At 44.3% G+C, this 19191-nt stretch overlaps 2 protein-coding genes across 3 annotated transcripts; both read right to left on the bottom strand.

Moving 5' to 3' along the window:
• Nucleotides 1–2667: 2667 nt before the first annotated feature.
• Nucleotides 2668–3612, bottom strand: LOC105094983 (olfactory receptor 9Q2). Its single transcript, XM_010987092.3, has one exon. The coding sequence runs from the start codon at nucleotides 3610–3612 to the stop codon at nucleotides 2668–2670; it is 945 nt and encodes a 314-aa protein (XP_010985394.1).
• A 7143-nt stretch (nucleotides 3613–10755) lies between these two features.
• LOC105094984 (olfactory receptor 9Q1) lies at nucleotides 10756–14754 on the bottom strand. 2 transcript variants are annotated; one of them, XM_064491821.1, is made up of 2 exons: nucleotides 14418–14754; nucleotides 10756–12303 (listed from the first exon to the last, which is right to left on the bottom strand). In XM_064491821.1, exon 2 carries the CDS (start codon nucleotides 12287–12289, stop codon nucleotides 11333–11335), a length of 957 nt encoding a protein of 318 aa, XP_064347891.1. In that variant the 5' UTR covers nucleotides 12290–12303; nucleotides 14418–14754; the 3' UTR covers nucleotides 10756–11332. The 2 variants fall into 2 exon arrangements, 1 of the variants encoding a protein (XP_064347891.1); XR_010383231.1 differs by lacking the exon at nucleotides 10756–12303 and adding an exon at nucleotides 12376–12474.
• Between the last annotated feature and the right edge of the window lie 4437 nt (nucleotides 14755–19191).

Raw genomic sequence — 19191 nt, forward strand, 5'->3', positions numbered from 1 at the left:
AGGCCTGGGGGAAAGAGAGGGGAAAATACAGAAGAGTGGATACCATTTAAGAGTACATTGAAGACTTGAAATCAGATCCTCCCACGGCGACCATTTTACAGCTGCGTAACTTGGGCAACTTGTATCATCTCTTTGCCTTACTCTTCCCTGTTGCTAAATGAGGTCAATAATAATTACTTTCCATTAAAGTTGTCAAGAGAACTGAAATAAATGATTCATGTAGAGCACAGTGCCTGGCATTAGATTACGTGTGCATTTAAGTGTATCCTAGTTTGAGAGTTACATTAAAAAAGTATTAGTGAACTCTTTACTTCTGGAGGTGTTTGGATCCAAGGCTAGTCTTGGCCCGGGAGTGACAATTCCAGACGGCTCTAAAATAAAGTTGTCCATTGATCTGCTGTGCATCTTTCTACCCATTGCTGCTCACCAGGCTGTGGAGCCAGAGACAATTATCATAATAATATTATTTATGAATTAACGTTTATGCCTATATAGTTTCACCCAGCACCTTCCCATCCTCCACAGGTACTAAGTTGTTGTGGGAACACATGAGATAATACAAAACCTGCCCAGTAAGTACTATTTCACAGTCGAGAAGGCAGGCTGATAGGCCCGAACTAATCTGAAGCCACCCTGAGCTGAGAACTGACAGACTGGACACGCTGGTGCCAAATTCTGAGCTCTTTCTACAATACAAATGCCTCTTACCACCTACTACAGAAGTTGAAGTGTCAGGCGAACATTTGCATGGCAGTTAATACTTAAAAAAAAAAAAAAGCAGCCTCCAAGATGCATTCTGTGGAGTCGCGTCACCCTCTTCTGCAGGTTTTAAGTGATTTATGCAAAACATGAACAAAGACTGATGTGTGAATCCAAATCTCTTGGCCACCCATGCAATTTTTTTTCCAATTTCCTAAACTTGTCTACCAAACTCTTTTCTAAAATGTTTGTTATATGCCATTCAAATGAAAGTTCCTTGCTTTCAGAAGCTGTCATCTGTTTAATCAACACACTTTATTTTCTCATACACAACTACATGCACACACATGGGCGTACACACACACACAAGCGCACGCACGTGTGCGCACTGACACATGCTGCCCCATTACACAGTACTAGCACATCAGGGCTACAAAATACATAGTTGTTGACTGCCCCCGCCTCTACAAATTGGACTTCTATCTTTTCTCCACCAAGGAAAAGGAAAAAGCAAATTGCAATAACAATAAATTCCAGATCGAGTGATTATATAAAGCGAGCAGTAGGTCGCAGCAGGAGACTGTGTGTATGGCAACAAATAGCTCAGGCTTGGGTGGGGTGGGAGCCCCGCTCCCCCACATGCTCGCTGACCCTGAGACAGTTACTCACCTGTAAGTCTCAGGGGCCTCATCTACCTGTAAAGCAGTAAAAGTAACTGAACATGCCTCACAGGGTTGTGGTGGGAATTAAATCAGATAATTCCTGCAGCAAACATCGAAATTCTCCGAAGGTGATGCCTGCCTAATACATCTTAGTTGCTATCTATTTATCATCATCACGAATATTAATGTTATGATTCTTCAATATCCACAGAAACAATAAGAAGAGAAACAATGAACACATAAATGATGGGATTCGGAAAATCCCTTTGGATCAAAAACAGTAGTTGGATGTAGAGCACAGGGAACTATATTCACTTTCTTATAATAAGCTATAATGGAAAAAGATCTGAAAATAAATGTGTATATATGAAAGTATGTATATTTATAATTGAATCGCTTTGCTGTACACCTGAAACTAACATTGTAAATCAACTACACTTCAATTTTTTACAAAAGAAGTGGCTGGTCAGACTCACAGTTATAGAAAACAAACTAGTGGTTACCAGTGGGGAGAGGGAGGGACAGGACAGGATAGGGGATTAAGAGGTAAAAACTGTCGTGTATAAAATAAACAAGCTACTAGGATATATTGTACAACACAGGGAATGTAGCCAATATTTTATTTTTAAAAAAACTTTAAATGGAATATAACCTTTAAAAATAGCGAATCACTGTTGTATACTTGTAACATGTAATATTGCCCATCAACTATACTTCAATTTAAAAATTAAAAAAAAAAAAGTTAGTTGCATTTGTAGACAGCTTTTTGATTTTCCAAATATTTTTGCTTCACCCATCAAGTGTTCGTTGTGCCAAGCAATGCACTACATTCAACAGATCCTAGTGAATAAGACCAGCGTGGTCCTTGCCCATTCATGCACTGAATCCCCAAAAACATCGGTCTATAAAATAGGGAAACCCACTTGGCAGATAAGAAACCTGAGGACAGAAGGAGTTGAAACTGAAAGGTCAACACTGGAACCTGCGCTTCATTCATTCATTCAACACATATGTACTGAGGGCCTTCATGGTGCTTTGCGAGGCACTGGGCGTACCGGGGTGAATCTCAGAGCTAAAAACGCTTACTCCCGTGGAGTTTACTTCTGGTTGTGAGGATTAGACAATATCAAATATGTAAAACACAGGACATCAGATAATGACAAGCATTACACGATCTGGTAAATCAGACAGTGGAGATGGGAAGTTCAGGTGCAATTTTAATCAGGTTGTCTGGGAAAGCAGGGGATATTTGAGGAAAGACGGGAAGGATGGAGGAAGTAAGGACTCAGATCCGCCGAGGGTCCCTCTAGGGCCTTCCGGGAGGCTTGGATGGGCTCAGGGCTTTCACAGCAGCCTCCTTTACCTCCTTATTCCTCAGGCTGTAGATGAGGGGGTTCAGCATGGGGGTCACCACCGTGTAGAGCACTGACAACCCTCGGTCCGCCTCCGAGGACTGGCCCGAGTTATCTCGCAGGTACATGAAGATGAGGGTCCCAAAGAAGAGGCCGACGGCAGTGAGGTGGGAGGCACAGGTAGAGAAGGTCTTAGCCCGGCCCCCGGCAGAGCGGATCTGCAGGACGGCCACCACGATGAACAGGTAGGAAACCAAGATCACCAGTATACAGGCAGGCATGACAAAGCTGGCAAACACAATAATCACCACTTCCTGGGGGTAGCTTTCCCCACAAGTGAGTTTTAACAGAGGGGGTAGGTCACAGAAAATAAAATTGATCTCATTGTTTCCACAAAAGGAGAGCGTGAAGGCTGTGACCGTTCGAACAAAGGCACTGGAAAAACCAGCAACATAAGCCCCAGCGACCAGACCCAGGCGGGCCTTCTCGGTCACGATGGTGACATAGAGCAGGGGTCGGCACACGGCCACGTAGCGGTCATAGGCCATGATGGCCAGGAGGTAGCAGTCAATGGAAGCGAAGAAGGTGAAGAGGAAGAACTGGGCTGCGCAGCGGGCTCTGGAGATGACGACGCCGTGTTCCAGCAGCACGGCCAGCATCTGGGGGACGATGGCGGACGAGTAGCAGATGTCCACGAGGGAAAGGTGGCCGAGGAAGAAGTACATCGGGGTGTGGAGCCGGCGATCCCTGCAGATCAGGAAGATCATTCCTGTGTTCCCCAGCAGAGTGAGCAGATAGAAACCCAGAAAGACCAGGAAGAGAGGCAGCGCCCACTCGGGATGCTCAGGGAACACGGTGAGGAAGAAAGAGGTCACTACGGTGTCATTCATCCCGGCCATCCATTCAGCGGTTCCCCTTGAAGGCTGAGACAAAAGCGCCCAGTGACGGGATCCAGGAAGACCAGTACAAGTCAGTTCAAGCTAGAAGCTTCAGACTGAGTGTCTGATAGGTGGCGCTTGACCATTAGCACACTTCTCAGCCTAATGTGGAAATGGACCCGCTACAATACAAGATGAAAAGTGATGAATGCATTGATTACACTAAGAATGGAGAGCACATGATTCACCGATTTACAAGTCAGCTCTTGTATTTGCAGCTCTGTCCCCAATTAGCTGTTTGATCTTACACAAGGCACTTAACCTCTCTGAACCTCAACTTCCTCTTCCATCAAAAGAGGATCATATCTGCTCTGCTTATGAGATAAGGTTAATGCACAGATTAAAACAGATGCAAAAGTGCATTGGAAAGCTAAAAGCACTCTACATACATATATATATATATGGTAGCTATTTAAAATTTTAAATGAATGTTTTAAGGAAGGACAATTTCTACTCCATGAACAAAAGAATGCAAACCAAAAAAAAAAAATCCATTAGCAATCAGCAGTGGGCTCTGCTTATAGGAATATTTCTATTTTCAGTCTAACAGCATGCATATTTAACAAGTAGCTATTCTCCTAATTAGAGTTGGCTGGCTTATTACGAGTTTTGGGGGGGAGGTGCTTTTTTTTTTTTTTTTTTGTAAGTACTCACATTAACCTTGGAATCAAAAGAGCTGACATCAGCTCCCTTCAGCACCTAAAATGCTCCACGAGCTCAGTGTGGTTGTTCTCACAGTCCCTAATAAAAGCAGCAGTTGGATAATAAACAGCAACCAAATTTGAAAGCAGATCTGTCTGTGCAGCCTGCTGCGGTCGCAGCATGTTGGAGGAATCTGGGTTAATGGAGCTGAGGGTTCTTAACAGAGTTCTAGAGCAGGGCTGTAAAGGAGGGCTTTGGTCGTATTTGACGCCCTGATGCACCAGCAGCCAGGCCAGTAACTGAGCTGACCCACTAGAAATAAGAATAAAGAAAAGAAATCAGATTTGGAAGCCATGAGCTTGGCATGAAGCATCCTCACCTGAATTCCACGTCACCAGCGTATTCTTCCCTCGTTTAGTGTTTCCTCTGCCGGTGACCTGCCAGTCCAGAGGAGACCTGGGTTCTAGCTCACTCAGACTGGATATGTGACCCTGGGCAAGTCACTTTTCCCCTCTGGACTCCAATGACCTTGTCTTTGCCCCCTTTAAATAAACGACAGTAATACTAGTCCATAATCATAGCAACCAGGTTGATAGGGAGTTGCTTCCAGAAACTCTATGTCTTATTCTCACCCTTGACATTAGAGTTTCCCAGGATTTTTTTTTCAGGCTCAGCCCAGGATAGCAGGGCTCGGGGACCAGCCTCTCCCCCTGAGCTTCTGATCCTGCCCTAGACCATGCTGGTGGTGCTTTTTGTATTCACTGCCCCAGCTTCATGCCGTAATTGGCACCTGAGGTAAGTCTCCAGAGAGAAACAATTTATCTTCTTAACAAGGTGTCTAATATTTTTGAAGATTTCTCTTTAATTTCCAACTCCCAAAGCCCCATCCTGCATCCTGCCACAGGGGTCTGATGGGGCTGGTTCCTAGTCTTGTCTCATTCCTGGATGGTACCAAAGGATTCTATTACTTTGAAGATTTCCTCTATCTCAGTTGAGAATTTCATCAGCGGTTTATGCACAATGACACTCCAGCTGACTACGACCTGATCCTAAAAGGAGTCTGTTTTGTAAGCACAAGCTTTTGCTCCCCATCACCAAGACATGCTGTGATTGGTGACTCTAAAGTTTCACTCTTTGGCAGAAACAGAGACTTGTCCTGGGGGAAGAGTCATGAGATGAAACATTGGAGAGGCAGGTATGAGCAGGTCATAAACAGATTTCTCACGAGGCAAACTGAGCAAATTCTTAATGGTGACCGACCTCTCCTCCAGGGCACTGATTCTCAAACTCCCGTGTGTGTAAGAATTACCCAGGGAACTTATTTAAAAGGTGATAATATCGTCCCACTTCCATAAATTCTGATGCAGTGCCTCCACCATAGGGCACAGGCATCCACAATGTTAACAGGCACCCGAGGTGGTTCTGGTAAGTTAATCTCCAAAAATTACATCCAGAGACAGTGCCTTGGGATGCATTCACAGGAGCTCTCATCCTGCCTGACCCTCTGTGCACTGGACCATGAAGTAAAATAATGAAAGCATGTTCCTGAAGAGCGTGATGTCCGCAAAGTCCCACCGGTGCCCTCCTTCTTCGCAGGAGACCTAAGATAGATGGAGTGGGTTTGATGCTTCCCTGTCTTATTAACTTAACCACCTAGATACAGAGAGGGCTTTGCAGCTACTTGGTGGCAAAACAATGACTTGAGCCGGGTCAGTGCTCTGCTTGGAAGATGACACAGAGGATCTAGAGCAATGGTTCTCAACTTTGCTACACAATAGAATCACCCGGGGAGCTTTCAAATCCAGAGGCCTGGAGTGTACCCCGAAACAAGTAAACCAGAATGCTTGAGTGTAGCAGCCAGATATCAGTTTTTTTGTTTTGTTTTGTTTTGTTTTGTTTTTTTAATCCCCAGGTGATTACAACATGCAGCAAAATTTGAGAATCCCTGCCGAGGGTTCTCCTACCTGGCAAAGCCTTATGTTTACCCAGGTGTCTTAGTAGACATTCCTGGGGGGGAAATAGTTTGACTCCTCTCCTAACTTTGGAAATCACTGCGCACCACATCCTCCACGTGGAAAATCATATTGCACTGCAGCACGTTAAAGGATGGATAAGGTCCTATATTTAAGAAATCTTGTCGACTTTCTTTAACCCACCATTTCCCACAAAATATTTGAGAGCAGATTAGCATCCTGGGGTGCTAGAGCTCCCGGGGGAAGATGACCCGCGGGCAGGCCAGCTCTAGCAAAAAGCTCAGCAGCTGACCAAACGCCGAACAGCAAAGCAGTGATCGCCCCAAGAAAAGGCGTCTCTTGATGACTCATCTCAGGATCTGGTGTCTTTAAGTCTCTGTCACACTGGCTGCCCCAAGAGAAATCACTCCTCCCGGGAAAGGAATTGGGAGGGGAACGCCATTTCCCCAGAGGGATGTCTCATGCACTGTGGAAGAGGAAACCATCATGCCCTTTAAGAAAGGAGTTTCCTTCAGTCGTGAAGTGGGTCTGATGGCTGAGCCCCTGCAGTTCTACCTCATAAATAATAGTGACCCCTCCAAACCCACCCCCAGGCGAAGCCGGCTGCTGAGGCCATCAGAACCCAACTTTCAAGAAGCTATGGTAACATTTGAAAGTATTGTCAGATAAACGTTAAGATGATTTAATCGCCATGAGGCCAGCCCAGAAAAGCAGGAGGAACCTCAGAGAGTATAGATCAGGATTTCACATAGGTGAGTACTAGGGCCTATAATATTAAAGTAAAAGTTTAGAGATTTGGTCCTAAGACCTACATATCTGACCAACTTTGGTTTCCTGACTCAGAGATTCAGGCCATGGTGGTAGCCGAACCAAAATGTGGGCAGGAAATCCAACAGGATTATAATAGCAAAGACTACTTAAGCTGCTTACCATATGCCAGTTCACCCTACTAAGCTGATAGATGATTGACTGACAGATAGATGTGTTAATCCACACAACAATCCTATGAGTTGGGTACTATTATTATGCCCATTTTAAGGAGATGAGAAAATGTAAGCACAGAAAGTCAAAGTAGGTCACCAGTAGTCCCAGAGTAAGGGGCCAGAGCTAGGGTTTGAACCCAAGCATTCTGGTTCCAGAATGTGCACTCTTAATTCCTACATTTTTGCAAAACCTTTGTGAGGATGTCTCCGAATTCCATGTTTGGGAATAATTGAGGAGTTTCTCCTTCTAGGTCTGTATTTTCTTTCTACCCTTTTAAAAAAAAGGAGACTGGGCTTAGATGCAGGATCTAAGTTGCAGGCTGAGCAGATTGTGGTTGAAAATTCCTGGGGTACTTGGCCAGGCCCCTGCACCTTCTAAGAAGTGTTACTCACAGCCACAGGGAAAAGCTGGAGTCGGCATTCACCTTGGCCCCAGATGGCCTCACCATTCTAAGCAAAGATGATTTGAATGATTTCTCATCAGCTATGTATCTTCTATAAAACAGAACTCAGAATTAAAATAACTCAACAAAAGCAATTACATGTTGCTTCATTTGAATGGCTTCAAGATAAGACACAGCAAGATATAAGGAAATACTAACACCTATTTACAACAAGGTAACCTCCCTATTATCAACTAATCTTTAAAATTATCTAATTTACCCCTGTCTCCCCTCTCATCCATAAGTGGCAAGCATTTTTTTTTAACTTTCCCTAAGCTCTTTCTATAGAGTTCAAATTATATGAAGTCTCATAGGCAAGGCTGGGGCTTCATGGCCGCAAGTTCCTAGAACCTTTTCAGTTAGCCCTTCCTTCTTAAATAGAAGTCTTCAACTGCCTGCTCAGAATTTAATCAGAAAGAGGCATTAAGTTGTCTCCTTAGACCTGGCAATGCATTCTCTTAATAGTCCCTTGAAATTCACTGAGTGCTCCCTGCCTTCTGGCCGATTCCGGGAGAACAAATAACTCTGCATGTGCTACTCTCATTCACACAGAACCAATGTTGTCTCTTTCAATCAGGAGGGAACTTTGTTAGACCAATCCAAGCTTTCTAACTACTTCCTTAACTTTTCCCACCGCCCGTAACACAATTGACACAGGAATTATTTATCAACCTTCCCCCTTTTAGCAGAGCTATGCATTTTCAGCCAAGGTTTTGATAACGAGATAAACCATCATTAAAGGGATCAAATATTTCCTATGAAAATTATATATTTTAAAGCATCCTGTCTTCTAGAGTGAACATCATGTCTTTGAAGATTTAAATGTTTTATTTTATTATAAGTGAACTTAAATTGAATATTCTTTGGCTGCCTTCACCCTGACTCTTCCATGTTTCACTCATCTGCTTCTTCTGATTTAAAATCCTCTTGCAGGATTTCCGGGTGTGGCACATCATTTTTGGCTGGCTGAGTTTGGAATCATCCTCTGTTTGTACTGTCACCCCTTACCCCCTCCCATGATGGTTTATATCATTCATATCCCTGGGGTCTTGGGGGTTTTGTTGGTTGGTTGGTTAGTAATCCAAGGGACAGGAAGAAAAGGAGTTTGAGTCCTGGGAATAAGAACCAAAGGGAAGACAGAAAATGATGAGTAGCTGGGGCCTGTTCCCCGCCCCCCACCCCCAGAGCCTTGGCTTTGGTTGGGGTACCTACAGAGAGCTGAAGAGCAAGACCCAACAGATTCCAGGAGGCTCTGAATGCAGGCAGAGTTGCTGCAGAGCACAGGGACCCAGGGAAGATCAGAATTCCCTCCCGCTCACCCCTGAATGGGACGCAACAAAGCTCTGCCTCCCCCAGGTCAAAAGCTATAAGATCACAGAGTCGACATCCACCACACAGACTCTGCAGATACCATTATGGGCAGTGGGAATGATCTAAATCACCCAGTGGGTTTTCAGCACATGATGTTATAAATGGGAGCTGGAGCAGGTGGAGAAGAAGAAAGAACAGGGCATCTTTCCAGTGGTGACTGCAACCAACAGACATGTTATTATGAGCATGTGGCGATTCACGTGAGGCATCCCTGGAAACTACCACAGGAGCCTGAAGAATACTTTCAGCAGGGTCAGCTTTATTAACTGCATTATCAAACTTCTACCTTAATGTAATCATAAAATAAACATCATCTGTATTTCTCTAATAGTTAACAATGTTGAGCATCTTGTCATGTGCCTGTTGGACATCTGTATGTCTTCTTTGGGAAAATGTCTATTCAGGACTTCTGTCCATTTTGTGATTGGGTTGTTTGTTGTTTACATATTGAGTTGTATGAGCTGTTTACGTGTTTTGGATATTAACTCCTTGTCAGTCACATCATTTGCAAATATTTTCTCCCAGTCTGTAGGGTTCTTTTGTTTGTTTTATTGATGGTTTCCTTTGCTGTGCAAAAGCTTTTAAGTATAATTAGGTGCCATTTGTTTCTTTTTCCTTTTGTTTCTTTTGCCTTACAAGACTGATCCAAGAAAATATTGCTATGCTGTGTGTCAAACAGTCTCCTGTCTGTGTTCTCTTCTAGGAGTTTTATGATTTCTGTTCTCACATTTAGGCCTTTAAACCATTTTGAGTTTATTTCAACAATGAGATATCACCTCATACCTGTCAGAATGGCTATCATCAAAATGTCTACAAATAACAAATGTTGAAGAGGATGTGGAGAAAGGGGAACCCTTGTATACTGCTGATGGAAGTGTAAATTGGTGCAGCTACTATGGAGAGCAATATGGAGATTCCTTTTAAAACTAAAACTAGGACTACCATGCCATCCAGCAATTCCACTCCTGGGTCTATATCCAGAAAAAACAAAAACTCTAATTCAAAAAGATATATGCACTCCAATGTTCATGGCAGAGCTATTTATAATAGCCAAGACATGGAAGTTACCCATGTGCCCATCAACAGATGATTGAATTGAGAAGATACATATATATAATGGAATATTAGTCAGCCACAAAAAAGAAAGACTGAGATTTGCAGCAATATGGATGGACCTAGAGAATATTATGCTTAGTGAAACAAATCAGACAGAGGAAGACAAATACTGTATGACACCACTTATATGTGGAATCTAAAAAATAATACAAATGAATGTATATGCAAATCAGAAACAGACTCCCACATGTTAGAAAATACACTTGTGGTTACCAAAGGGGAGAGAGGGAAGGGAGGAGGGACAAATTAGGGGTATGGGATTAACAGATACAAACTACTATGTATAAAGTAGAAAAGCAACAAGGATACACTGTATATCACAGGGAATTATTATCTTGTAACAACCTATAATGGTGTGTAAAAATACTGAATTACTATACTGTACACCTGGAACTAACATAATATTGTGAATCAACTATACTTCAATTTAAAACATTTAATAAACATAATCTAAATATGGAATTCTAATTGATGACATCATTCTGGAACATATAGGATTGAAGAGTACTAATACTGATGTCTGAAACTCACTTTGAAGTCTATCAAGAAACAAAGTGGAAAAAAAAGTTTCTTTTGTATAGCACAGGAAACTATGGTCAATATCTTGTAATAACCTTTAATGGAAAAAAATATGAAAAGGAACATGTGTTTGTATACGCATGACTGGGACATTGTGCTGTACACCAGACATTGACACATTGTAACTGACTATACTTCAATTAAAAAAAAAAAAGAAACAAGGTGCATTGGTGAATGAACAGAAGGATGAATAAGTAGATCATATGTGTGTGATAAAGCAAAAACTATCTAAGTATTGAGTACAGGGAGTTCACTATACATTATTTTCAGCATTTCTATATGATGGAAATCTTTCATAGAAAATTGCACCAAAAAGGTAGTCACAGACCTGTGAGGTGTGCCACGTCTGAATTACACAAGATTCAACCTCAGATTCTTTTGTCTCCTGTCCTGGGAGTTAGAGCTCTCTCTCCAGTCTCTTCTCAGGCTCCCTCTTCCTTTCGTTCCTTTCTCTCCCTGGAACTGAAAGCTCTGGTTCTTGTTTACACCTTGTCCCATGACATATTCACTTCAACCTCGGGCGTGCTTCAAATAACGAGTTCCCAGAATGCTGGCACTGCAGAGGAGGTGGTTCTCAGGACTTTCCAAGGTTGGACGAGGACGACCTGTCTCTGTTGAGAATCTTTCTCACAGCCTCCTTCACCTCCTTGTTCCTCAGGCTGTAGATGAAGGGGTTCAACATGGGGATCACTGCCGTGTAAAACACAGACACCACCCTATCCTCCTTAGAGGACCGGCCCGAGTTCCCTCTCAGATACATGAAGATGAGGGTCCCAAAGAAGAGGGACACGGAGGTGAGGTGAGAGGCGCATGTGGAGAAGGTCTTGGCCCTGCCTCCAGCTGAGGGGATCTTCACAATGGCCACGATGATAAGCAGGTAGGACACCAGAATCATCACCAGGCAGGCAGGGATGACAAAAACGGCAAACACGATAATTACCACTTCCTGAGTGTAGCTGTCCCCGCAGGTCATCTTTAAGAGAGGCGGGAGGTCACAGAACATGAAGTCGATCTCATTGGTTCCGCAAAAGGAGAGCGTGAAAGTGGAGACCGTCCGCACGGTGGCGCTGAAGAGCCCCGCGCCGTAAGCCCCACCCACAAAGGCCCAGCGGGTCTTCTGCGTCATGACAGTGACATAGAGCAGGGGTCGGCACACGGCCACGCAGCGGTCGTAGGCCATGAGGGCCAGGAGGTAGCAGTCAGCTGAGCCGAAGAGGGTGAAGAGGAAGAACTGGGCTGCGCAGCGTGTGTAGACGAGGGCTGCCCCGCGCTCCAGCAGCACGGCCAGCAGCTGAGGCACCGTGACAGACGAGAAACACGTGTCCACGAGCGACAGGTGACTCAGAAGGAAGTACATGGGGGTGTGCAGCCGGCGATCCACGCGGATCAGGACGATCATGCCCAGGTTCCCCGACAGGGTCACGACATAGATAAACAGAAACAGGAGGAAGAGAGGCCGTGCCCGCTCAGGACAGTCAGTGAATGCGACCAGGAGGAATTCCGTCACCAGGGTGAGGTTCTTCCCTGCCATGAAGCCAGAGATGCCTGAGAGGGCCGGGATGAGAAGCCAGTTAGGAAGCTACAAGGAGGATTTACCTGTATTTCTGGTTTGCATGCATTGAACATGTGCGATGTTGGGCTTCAGAGATGGCTGGTCTTGGCCCCTAACTTCACGGGAGTTCTGTGAGACGCAGTCTTCCTGGCACTTCAAGAAAACTGAGACAGGAAAACATTTGCAGAATAGGAGTTCTTGTTCTCCTGCCTTTATTGCTAACTAGCTGTGTGAACCCCAGCACATCCCATAACCACTCAACCAGAATTTCTCTATGGCTCCAATAGGGGTTGATACATGGGGTCCTGCCTCCCATGGGAATATCCATCGGAAGACTCTGTCCCTTTTTCTCCATGACCACAGCTCTCCCCTTATTCCAAACCCTCTTCATCTCTTGCCCGGATTGTAACTTAGCAGCTCCCCCTGCCCTCAGACTTGCTTCTTTCCAATTCTTGCTTCTCATTGTGGCCAGAGTGATATTTCTAAGACTTTAATTCAGTCACATCACTCTATGTTAAAAATCCAGGCAGAGTGCCCCAACAAGAAGAAGATATTCTTTAACCTCCTCTGCACGTCAGGGAATGCTCCCCTTGAGGTCTCCCCTGCTTACTTCCTCCCATCACGTCCCTACTTCTCATTCCTCGAACCCACAGCCACACTCCACCTTGCACACTTCTCTTCAGCCACCTGAATTTTTTGCAGCTTCTCTCATCCTCTGTGTTCTCTCAGAACTCCGTGCTTCCCACGGGCCACCCCTTCCACTGGAACACCTTGTCTTTCTCATCCTCAGGGTCCTGCCCGACTCCTACCCTACCTCCAAACCTCAGCTCAGATCCTCCTTCCCACAAGAAATCTCTCTTGAGTCTGTCTTCCCTGGTCAGGGGGTGTGCCCCTGGAGCTCAGCACGTCAATAAATGAAGTTCTCCAATGACATATGAAGCATCTTGCAAAGGGTAAGGCATCGTGCAAGTGTTCAAGTGACTTTTATTTTTATGCAAACATTTTTTAAACTGTCTGAAGTCTAAGAACCCATTGAAATCAATCAATGTTCACGGAGGTCATAAGCCATCCTTGGGGTTACCCTACCATTCTCAGCATAACAGTGTGCTTACTTAACAGAAAGCTACTGTCTTAATTAGATCCTCTTAGTTTACCCAAAATGGATATTTTTAAAGAACAGATATGATTCTCGTTAATAACAGAGAACAAATAGACACTCTTCTAAGTGATTTACATATTAAGTCATTTAGTCCCCACAACCACTTTACGAGGTAGGAACTTTTATTATCCCCATTTCACAGATGAGGCAGCCGAGACAGAAAGAGTTTAAGTATTTCGGTCTTGCACCCGAGACTGCACAGCTAGTAAATGGTGAGTGAAACTGCCATTAGGAGCAAAACTGCACATAGAATCCCAATTGATCTTATATCGGGATCTCACATGCATCACGAGTCTGCTCTAACAGCCCAAGAGGACCCGGGAATCGTCCCTCTTTAAGCAAACAAGCATGAACACCAGCTCTGCAGTCTATTCTGAAGGCTGATGGACACTCCTGTGCTGAAGGATGGAAAGTCGTTTGGCAGAGTTGCGGTGCAGTGGGGTAGGGAAGACATTTGATCATTTTTAAAGTGTTAGACTCTGGCAGCGAGGCCAGTGTTGGGCTGACATATTGGAGAAAATGATAAATACAACAGACTGGATCTGGTGATCTGAATTGCACCTAAACTGAAATTTGCCCTTTCCTGGCCAGACTGCTTCTCTCTTTATCCACTATTTTTCCTTGGTCTCAGAAAAACTGTTTCTCCTTCCACTGCTTGGAGAAGCAGCCTATCCTGAGGGTCCGAGGAGAGACCACTGCGCTGGGGAGCAGGAGGTCTGGGTGGGTCTTGTCCTCCCAAAACTGCTCAATTATGACACTGAGCAAGTTACTTAATCTCTCCAGGCCTCAGTGTCCTTCTGCCTCCTCCTACACTCCACACAGACACACACATACACACACACACACACACACACACACACACACAAATTAGTGAATCAACTTGGGGGCAGTAATGTCACAGCTGCCGGAATGTCAGTCCCGGCATCGGATCGCCCTCAAGCCCCTTACCAGTTGTGGTCTGTCAGGCACTTTCTTCTCTCTCTTCCCTTAATCCTTCTGCTTCCGTGATGTGCTAATCCCAGGTAACACGCATTCCTCACTCTGGCTTTTGTTCAGTTCCAGGCTGGGAAAGCAGAGATTGGAGAAAAGCTTTGTCGTATGGGCTCCTGACTCCAGTGCAAATCCCTTTTGGAGAAGACACTAATAGTCCCTGAAAGTCAGAAGTCCCCAGTCCATGGGTGATGTGGTCTCCAGGGAAAGGCAGTTATGGCCCACGTGGATCCTTAACAAGGCTCCCGGGCCCAGTCCCAGCTCCCAGGGCCCCTCAACACGCACACTAAGTGAGGTCCAAAAGACCTGCATCCCAGTGCTGCACGGCCCCTTGAGGAGGGAGGTGGCTCTGTCCTTAATTTCTCTAATCGGAACAATGTCAGAAATCATGCCCCCATCAGTGTGGCCACAACCTGGAAAGAATAAGAGTGCTTTGTAAACAAGCTTTGGTCACATGGCTCTGAAGGACACAGTGGGGACGCTACTCAGAGACCTCAACAAGAACAGCGTGTCTTCTGAGTTTGCCCTCTCTGGAAATCAGGAGTTTTCGCTGTGTTCCCCCACTTCCTTTTCTTTTTTTTTTTTTTTTTTTTTTTTTTTCCTTTAAAAGCAAATGAAGTCACAGGCAAAGCAAAAGCCTGGGATGTTGCCCAGAGGAGAAACTGGCACGTTCTTTTTGTTGACCTGACCTTTGCCAGCTCTCTGCATCTTCAACGCTGCAATATTTCTATAGTCCCACGTTCACAGGCATTTTGCTAAGCCATTGTATTTCAAGATGTCTCAATTCGGAGAAGGAAATAAGGAAGACGGGGGAAGAACAGAATAATTGCAGAATAATTGTTCTCTTTGACAACTATGAGAACCAAGAGAAAATGAGACCATATTGATCATTGATTCATCACTGTGCTAAGCGTTCTAAATGAGCAGCAAGAGATACAAAATGAAACAAATCTCTCTAAAAGAAAAAACACAATGCTTGTCTCCAAGGACTATGCTACCTCATAGGTTATGTAATTATCCATCCTACACGATAACAAGTACTAAACTCTTAAATGAGGTGTAGGTAGGGAGCCATGGGTATTCAGTGTAAGGCAAGATTCCTTATAGGTGGGGGAAATCAGGGATGGCTTCCCAGAGGAGGTGGACTTTGACAGGCAGTTTGGTTGGAAGTGGGGAGGTGGGGATATGATGGGCAAAACTTTTCAGGAAGGGAGACCAGCGTGAGCAAATTCACAGGGGTAGGAAAGTCCAGGGACTACTCCTGGGACAATGAGTGTGACGTTGGCAGCAGTACAGGACAGCATTAGGCAAGTCCAGGACCAGGGCGAGGTGAGTGAGGCACTCACCTCGGGTGCAGAAGTTAAGGTGGCACCCAAAACTTTGGTAAACAAGATAAATGATAATTTAATATTATTAAAAAATAAAAATCAGTACAAAAAATCTATGATGAGTAAAATGTTAAAACTTTAAATAAAAGGCACCAGTATTACTGATTTTCCTTTTGCCTCATCTCTAGTATGGCTCAGCAGAGTGCTTGCATAGGAGATTTGCTTGAAAAGGGAGAGCAAAATCAAAAGGTCTCCGAGGACAGGCTTAACACGTGCCTTTTTTAAAATTGAAGTATAGTTGATTTACAATGTCGTGTTAGTTTCTGTATATATATATACAGTTTTTCATTATAGGTTATTACAAGATACTAATATAGTTCCCTGTGCTATACAGTAGGACCTTGTTGTTTATTCCATATATAGTAGTTTGTATCTGCTAATCTCAAACTCCTAATTTATCCCTCCCATCTCTTTTCCCCTTTGGTAACCAGTCTTGTTTTCTACGTCTATGAGTCTGTTTCTGTTTTGTAAATAAGTTTGTTTATGTCATTTTTTAGATTCCTCGTATAAATGATACCATATGATATTTGTCTTTCTCTTTCTGACTTAACTTCACTCAGTATGATAATCTCTAGGTCCATCAATGCTGCTGCAAATGGCATTATTTCCATTGTCTACACAGACCACAACTTCTTTATCCATTAATCTGCCAGTGGACATTTAGGTTGTTTCCATGTCTTGGCTATTGTAACAGTGCCCTTAATCATTTAAGAATATTCCACTTCCTCACTTCAAAGCACCGTCCTGTGGGACTGAGATAACGAACTTCTCACTTGTACTGATCCGAGGTCACATGGTTTCCTGGTGAGCAGACTAGAGTTTGTGTCTGTCCTGTACACACTGGCTGCAAATGGACTCTGCCTAGGCTACAGTCCCTGCTGCCCAGAAGGACTTCTTTTTTTATGACCACACACACATACACATGAGGCCAGAGCTCACTGCATGAAGAAGTAAGTCGTCTGGTCTATGCTGTATTAACAAATTACCTTAAAATCTCAGTGACTTTACAGAATGAGTTTATATTCGCCCATGAAAAATCCAGTGTGGGTTAGGTAGTTCTCCTCTGTCTTGCAGCTACGCCAGGGGAACAGGTGGCCTCAAGATTGCTAGTGGCGGGGAAGACAGGGCAAGATCCCTGAGGATATCACTGATCATTGAGGATGTCACTAAGGACCAGGTCTGCAGGTGGCCACCTCCTAGAGACCAGAATCCAGTCCCATGGCCTCGGCATAACTGCAGGGGATCTGGATAATGTACAGAAACACACCGACGCAGTGCAAACAAACGTCTGGGCTAAAATCTCTGCCACACCCGTCATCCTTTGTGCAATATAAAGTAGAGAACCCACCCCAGAATTTCCAAGGACACTCAAGGGTTCACCGTGGCATTTGCATGGCTCTCCATTCTCCTGCCTCCACTAAAGCATTGTTTACTCCTGTACCCACTTCCCAAGACTCTCACCCTTCCCAGTACCACACCACACCAAGCATGAAGCCTTTTTGCTTTTTCCTTCATTCTCTAAAGCAAAATGAATACAGTGTGTTTGGGTAGCAGACTTTTAATAAAAAAAATATTGTAGGAAACATAACAGGTTCATAGTACTACACAGAACAGGGAGGAAATTAAAACTGAATAACTGATGTCATTGGGTACAAGTCCCCCAGCCACTTCCATCACAAGAAATTGGTCACTGGCTTCTCCTCACCTCCGCCTTAAGCCTGCCTGTTGCTGTTTGACCCCGTATCTTTCTCTGCAGAGATGATCTTTTATTTATATCTCTCTTCTCCCAGTTCCCCTTACTTCCAAATCCCTATCCAATCCAGTCCACTGAGAGAAGACTCACAATTCTTTATATATTGTTATGCATGATAATCTAAATCTTTAATACCCAAATACCTTCCATTTAGAACATTCGTTAGAGGTTCTTAAATCCCATAATCCAGATGCTCTTTAAGATGTTTCCCTCAACAAAGGGAAATTTCTCTCTTTAACAGAAAAAAATTAGGTCAAACTCCAGCTAACCTTTTTTTTTTTTTTTCACTTTTAACATACCGAAAAAGGATTCAGTGTTCCAAGATGTCTTGGAAACTGGGTTAAATGACGTAAACTGTCTTTACTAAATAATTTCACAGAGACTTTAGTGGGATAGCACACTTTGTAAATCTCCAGAATGAAGTATGGATCGTGCAGCAATTTTCATATTTGATAATGGAATTTCTACTAAGCTACCGTGGTGTACAAACACCCACAAATGCAGTTACCCACAAGAATAAGCATTTATTCTCACACTTGCAAGGCTCTGATGAGTCGGCCAGGATTTGGATTATCTAGGCTGGGTGGGGCTGGCTTGGCCAAGATGTAGCTTGGTTCCTGATTTGCTTCATGTCTCTCATCATCTTTGGACCAGCGAGCTACCCAGGACATGTTCTCCTAACAGTGGCAGAGGCACAAGGGGGCAAAGCCCCATTACCAAAGCATGTTCAAGTCTTTGCTTACATGTGGTCTGCATGTCTAGCAGCCAAGGAGAGTCACGTGGTCAAGGTCAGCATCCTGGAGCAGGGGAGTAGATTCTGCTCACAGTGGGAGAGGAGTGAAGTGGATTTTTTCTGAACATTCTTCCCCCATCTTCCTTAAACACTCAAGTCTTACCGCCCCAAAATACATTCACCCCAAAATACATTCACATGCAAAATACATTCACCACCACCCTAAGACCATCCCGCAACACACAAATTGTAAGTCATTCCTAGGTTATCTGCAGAGGGTGGGCTCCAGAACCTGACCCAGATACCAAAATCTGCCAATGCTCAGGTCCCATAGTTGCCCTCCACATTGGTGGGTCCATATCCACGGATTCAACCAACCATGGCCCAACCATGGTCCTCCTAAGCAGACCCCTGCAGTTCAAACCTGTGTTGTTCAAGGCTCAGCTGTACATCATTGGAATCAAAGTCTAGAATCTTATCATCTTTGTCAGTTCAGATGCAACCCCCTCTTTGGTCTAGTGAACTATGAACTAAAAAAACAAGTTATCCGCCTGCCCCCAAATATCCAACAGGCATCGGTGAGCCAGGCAGTTCAACCACAGTAAACACACCCAGTAGAAAAGGGAAAGAATGGCAGGCACATGTCAGTTAGTGGCCCGAAGAGCTTCTGAGATCCTACTGGACAAATATTACCATGTCCCGAGGTAGGAAATGTATCCTGTTAAGTCATGAGTTTGCTCCCTGTTGGGGACAGGACACCCCAGTTGGGTGTCCCTCACGGCTGTTGGAAAACATCATGACCATTAGATGTTTCTCACGTTTCAGAGTACTTTAATCCTAAATGCAGATAGCTCCTAT

The sequence above is a fragment of the Camelus dromedarius genome, chromosome 12 (genome assembly GCF_036321535.1).
Source record: "Camelus dromedarius isolate mCamDro1 chromosome 12, mCamDro1.pat, whole genome shotgun sequence".
NCBI classification, from domain to species: domain Eukaryota; kingdom Metazoa; phylum Chordata; class Mammalia; order Artiodactyla; family Camelidae; genus Camelus; species Camelus dromedarius.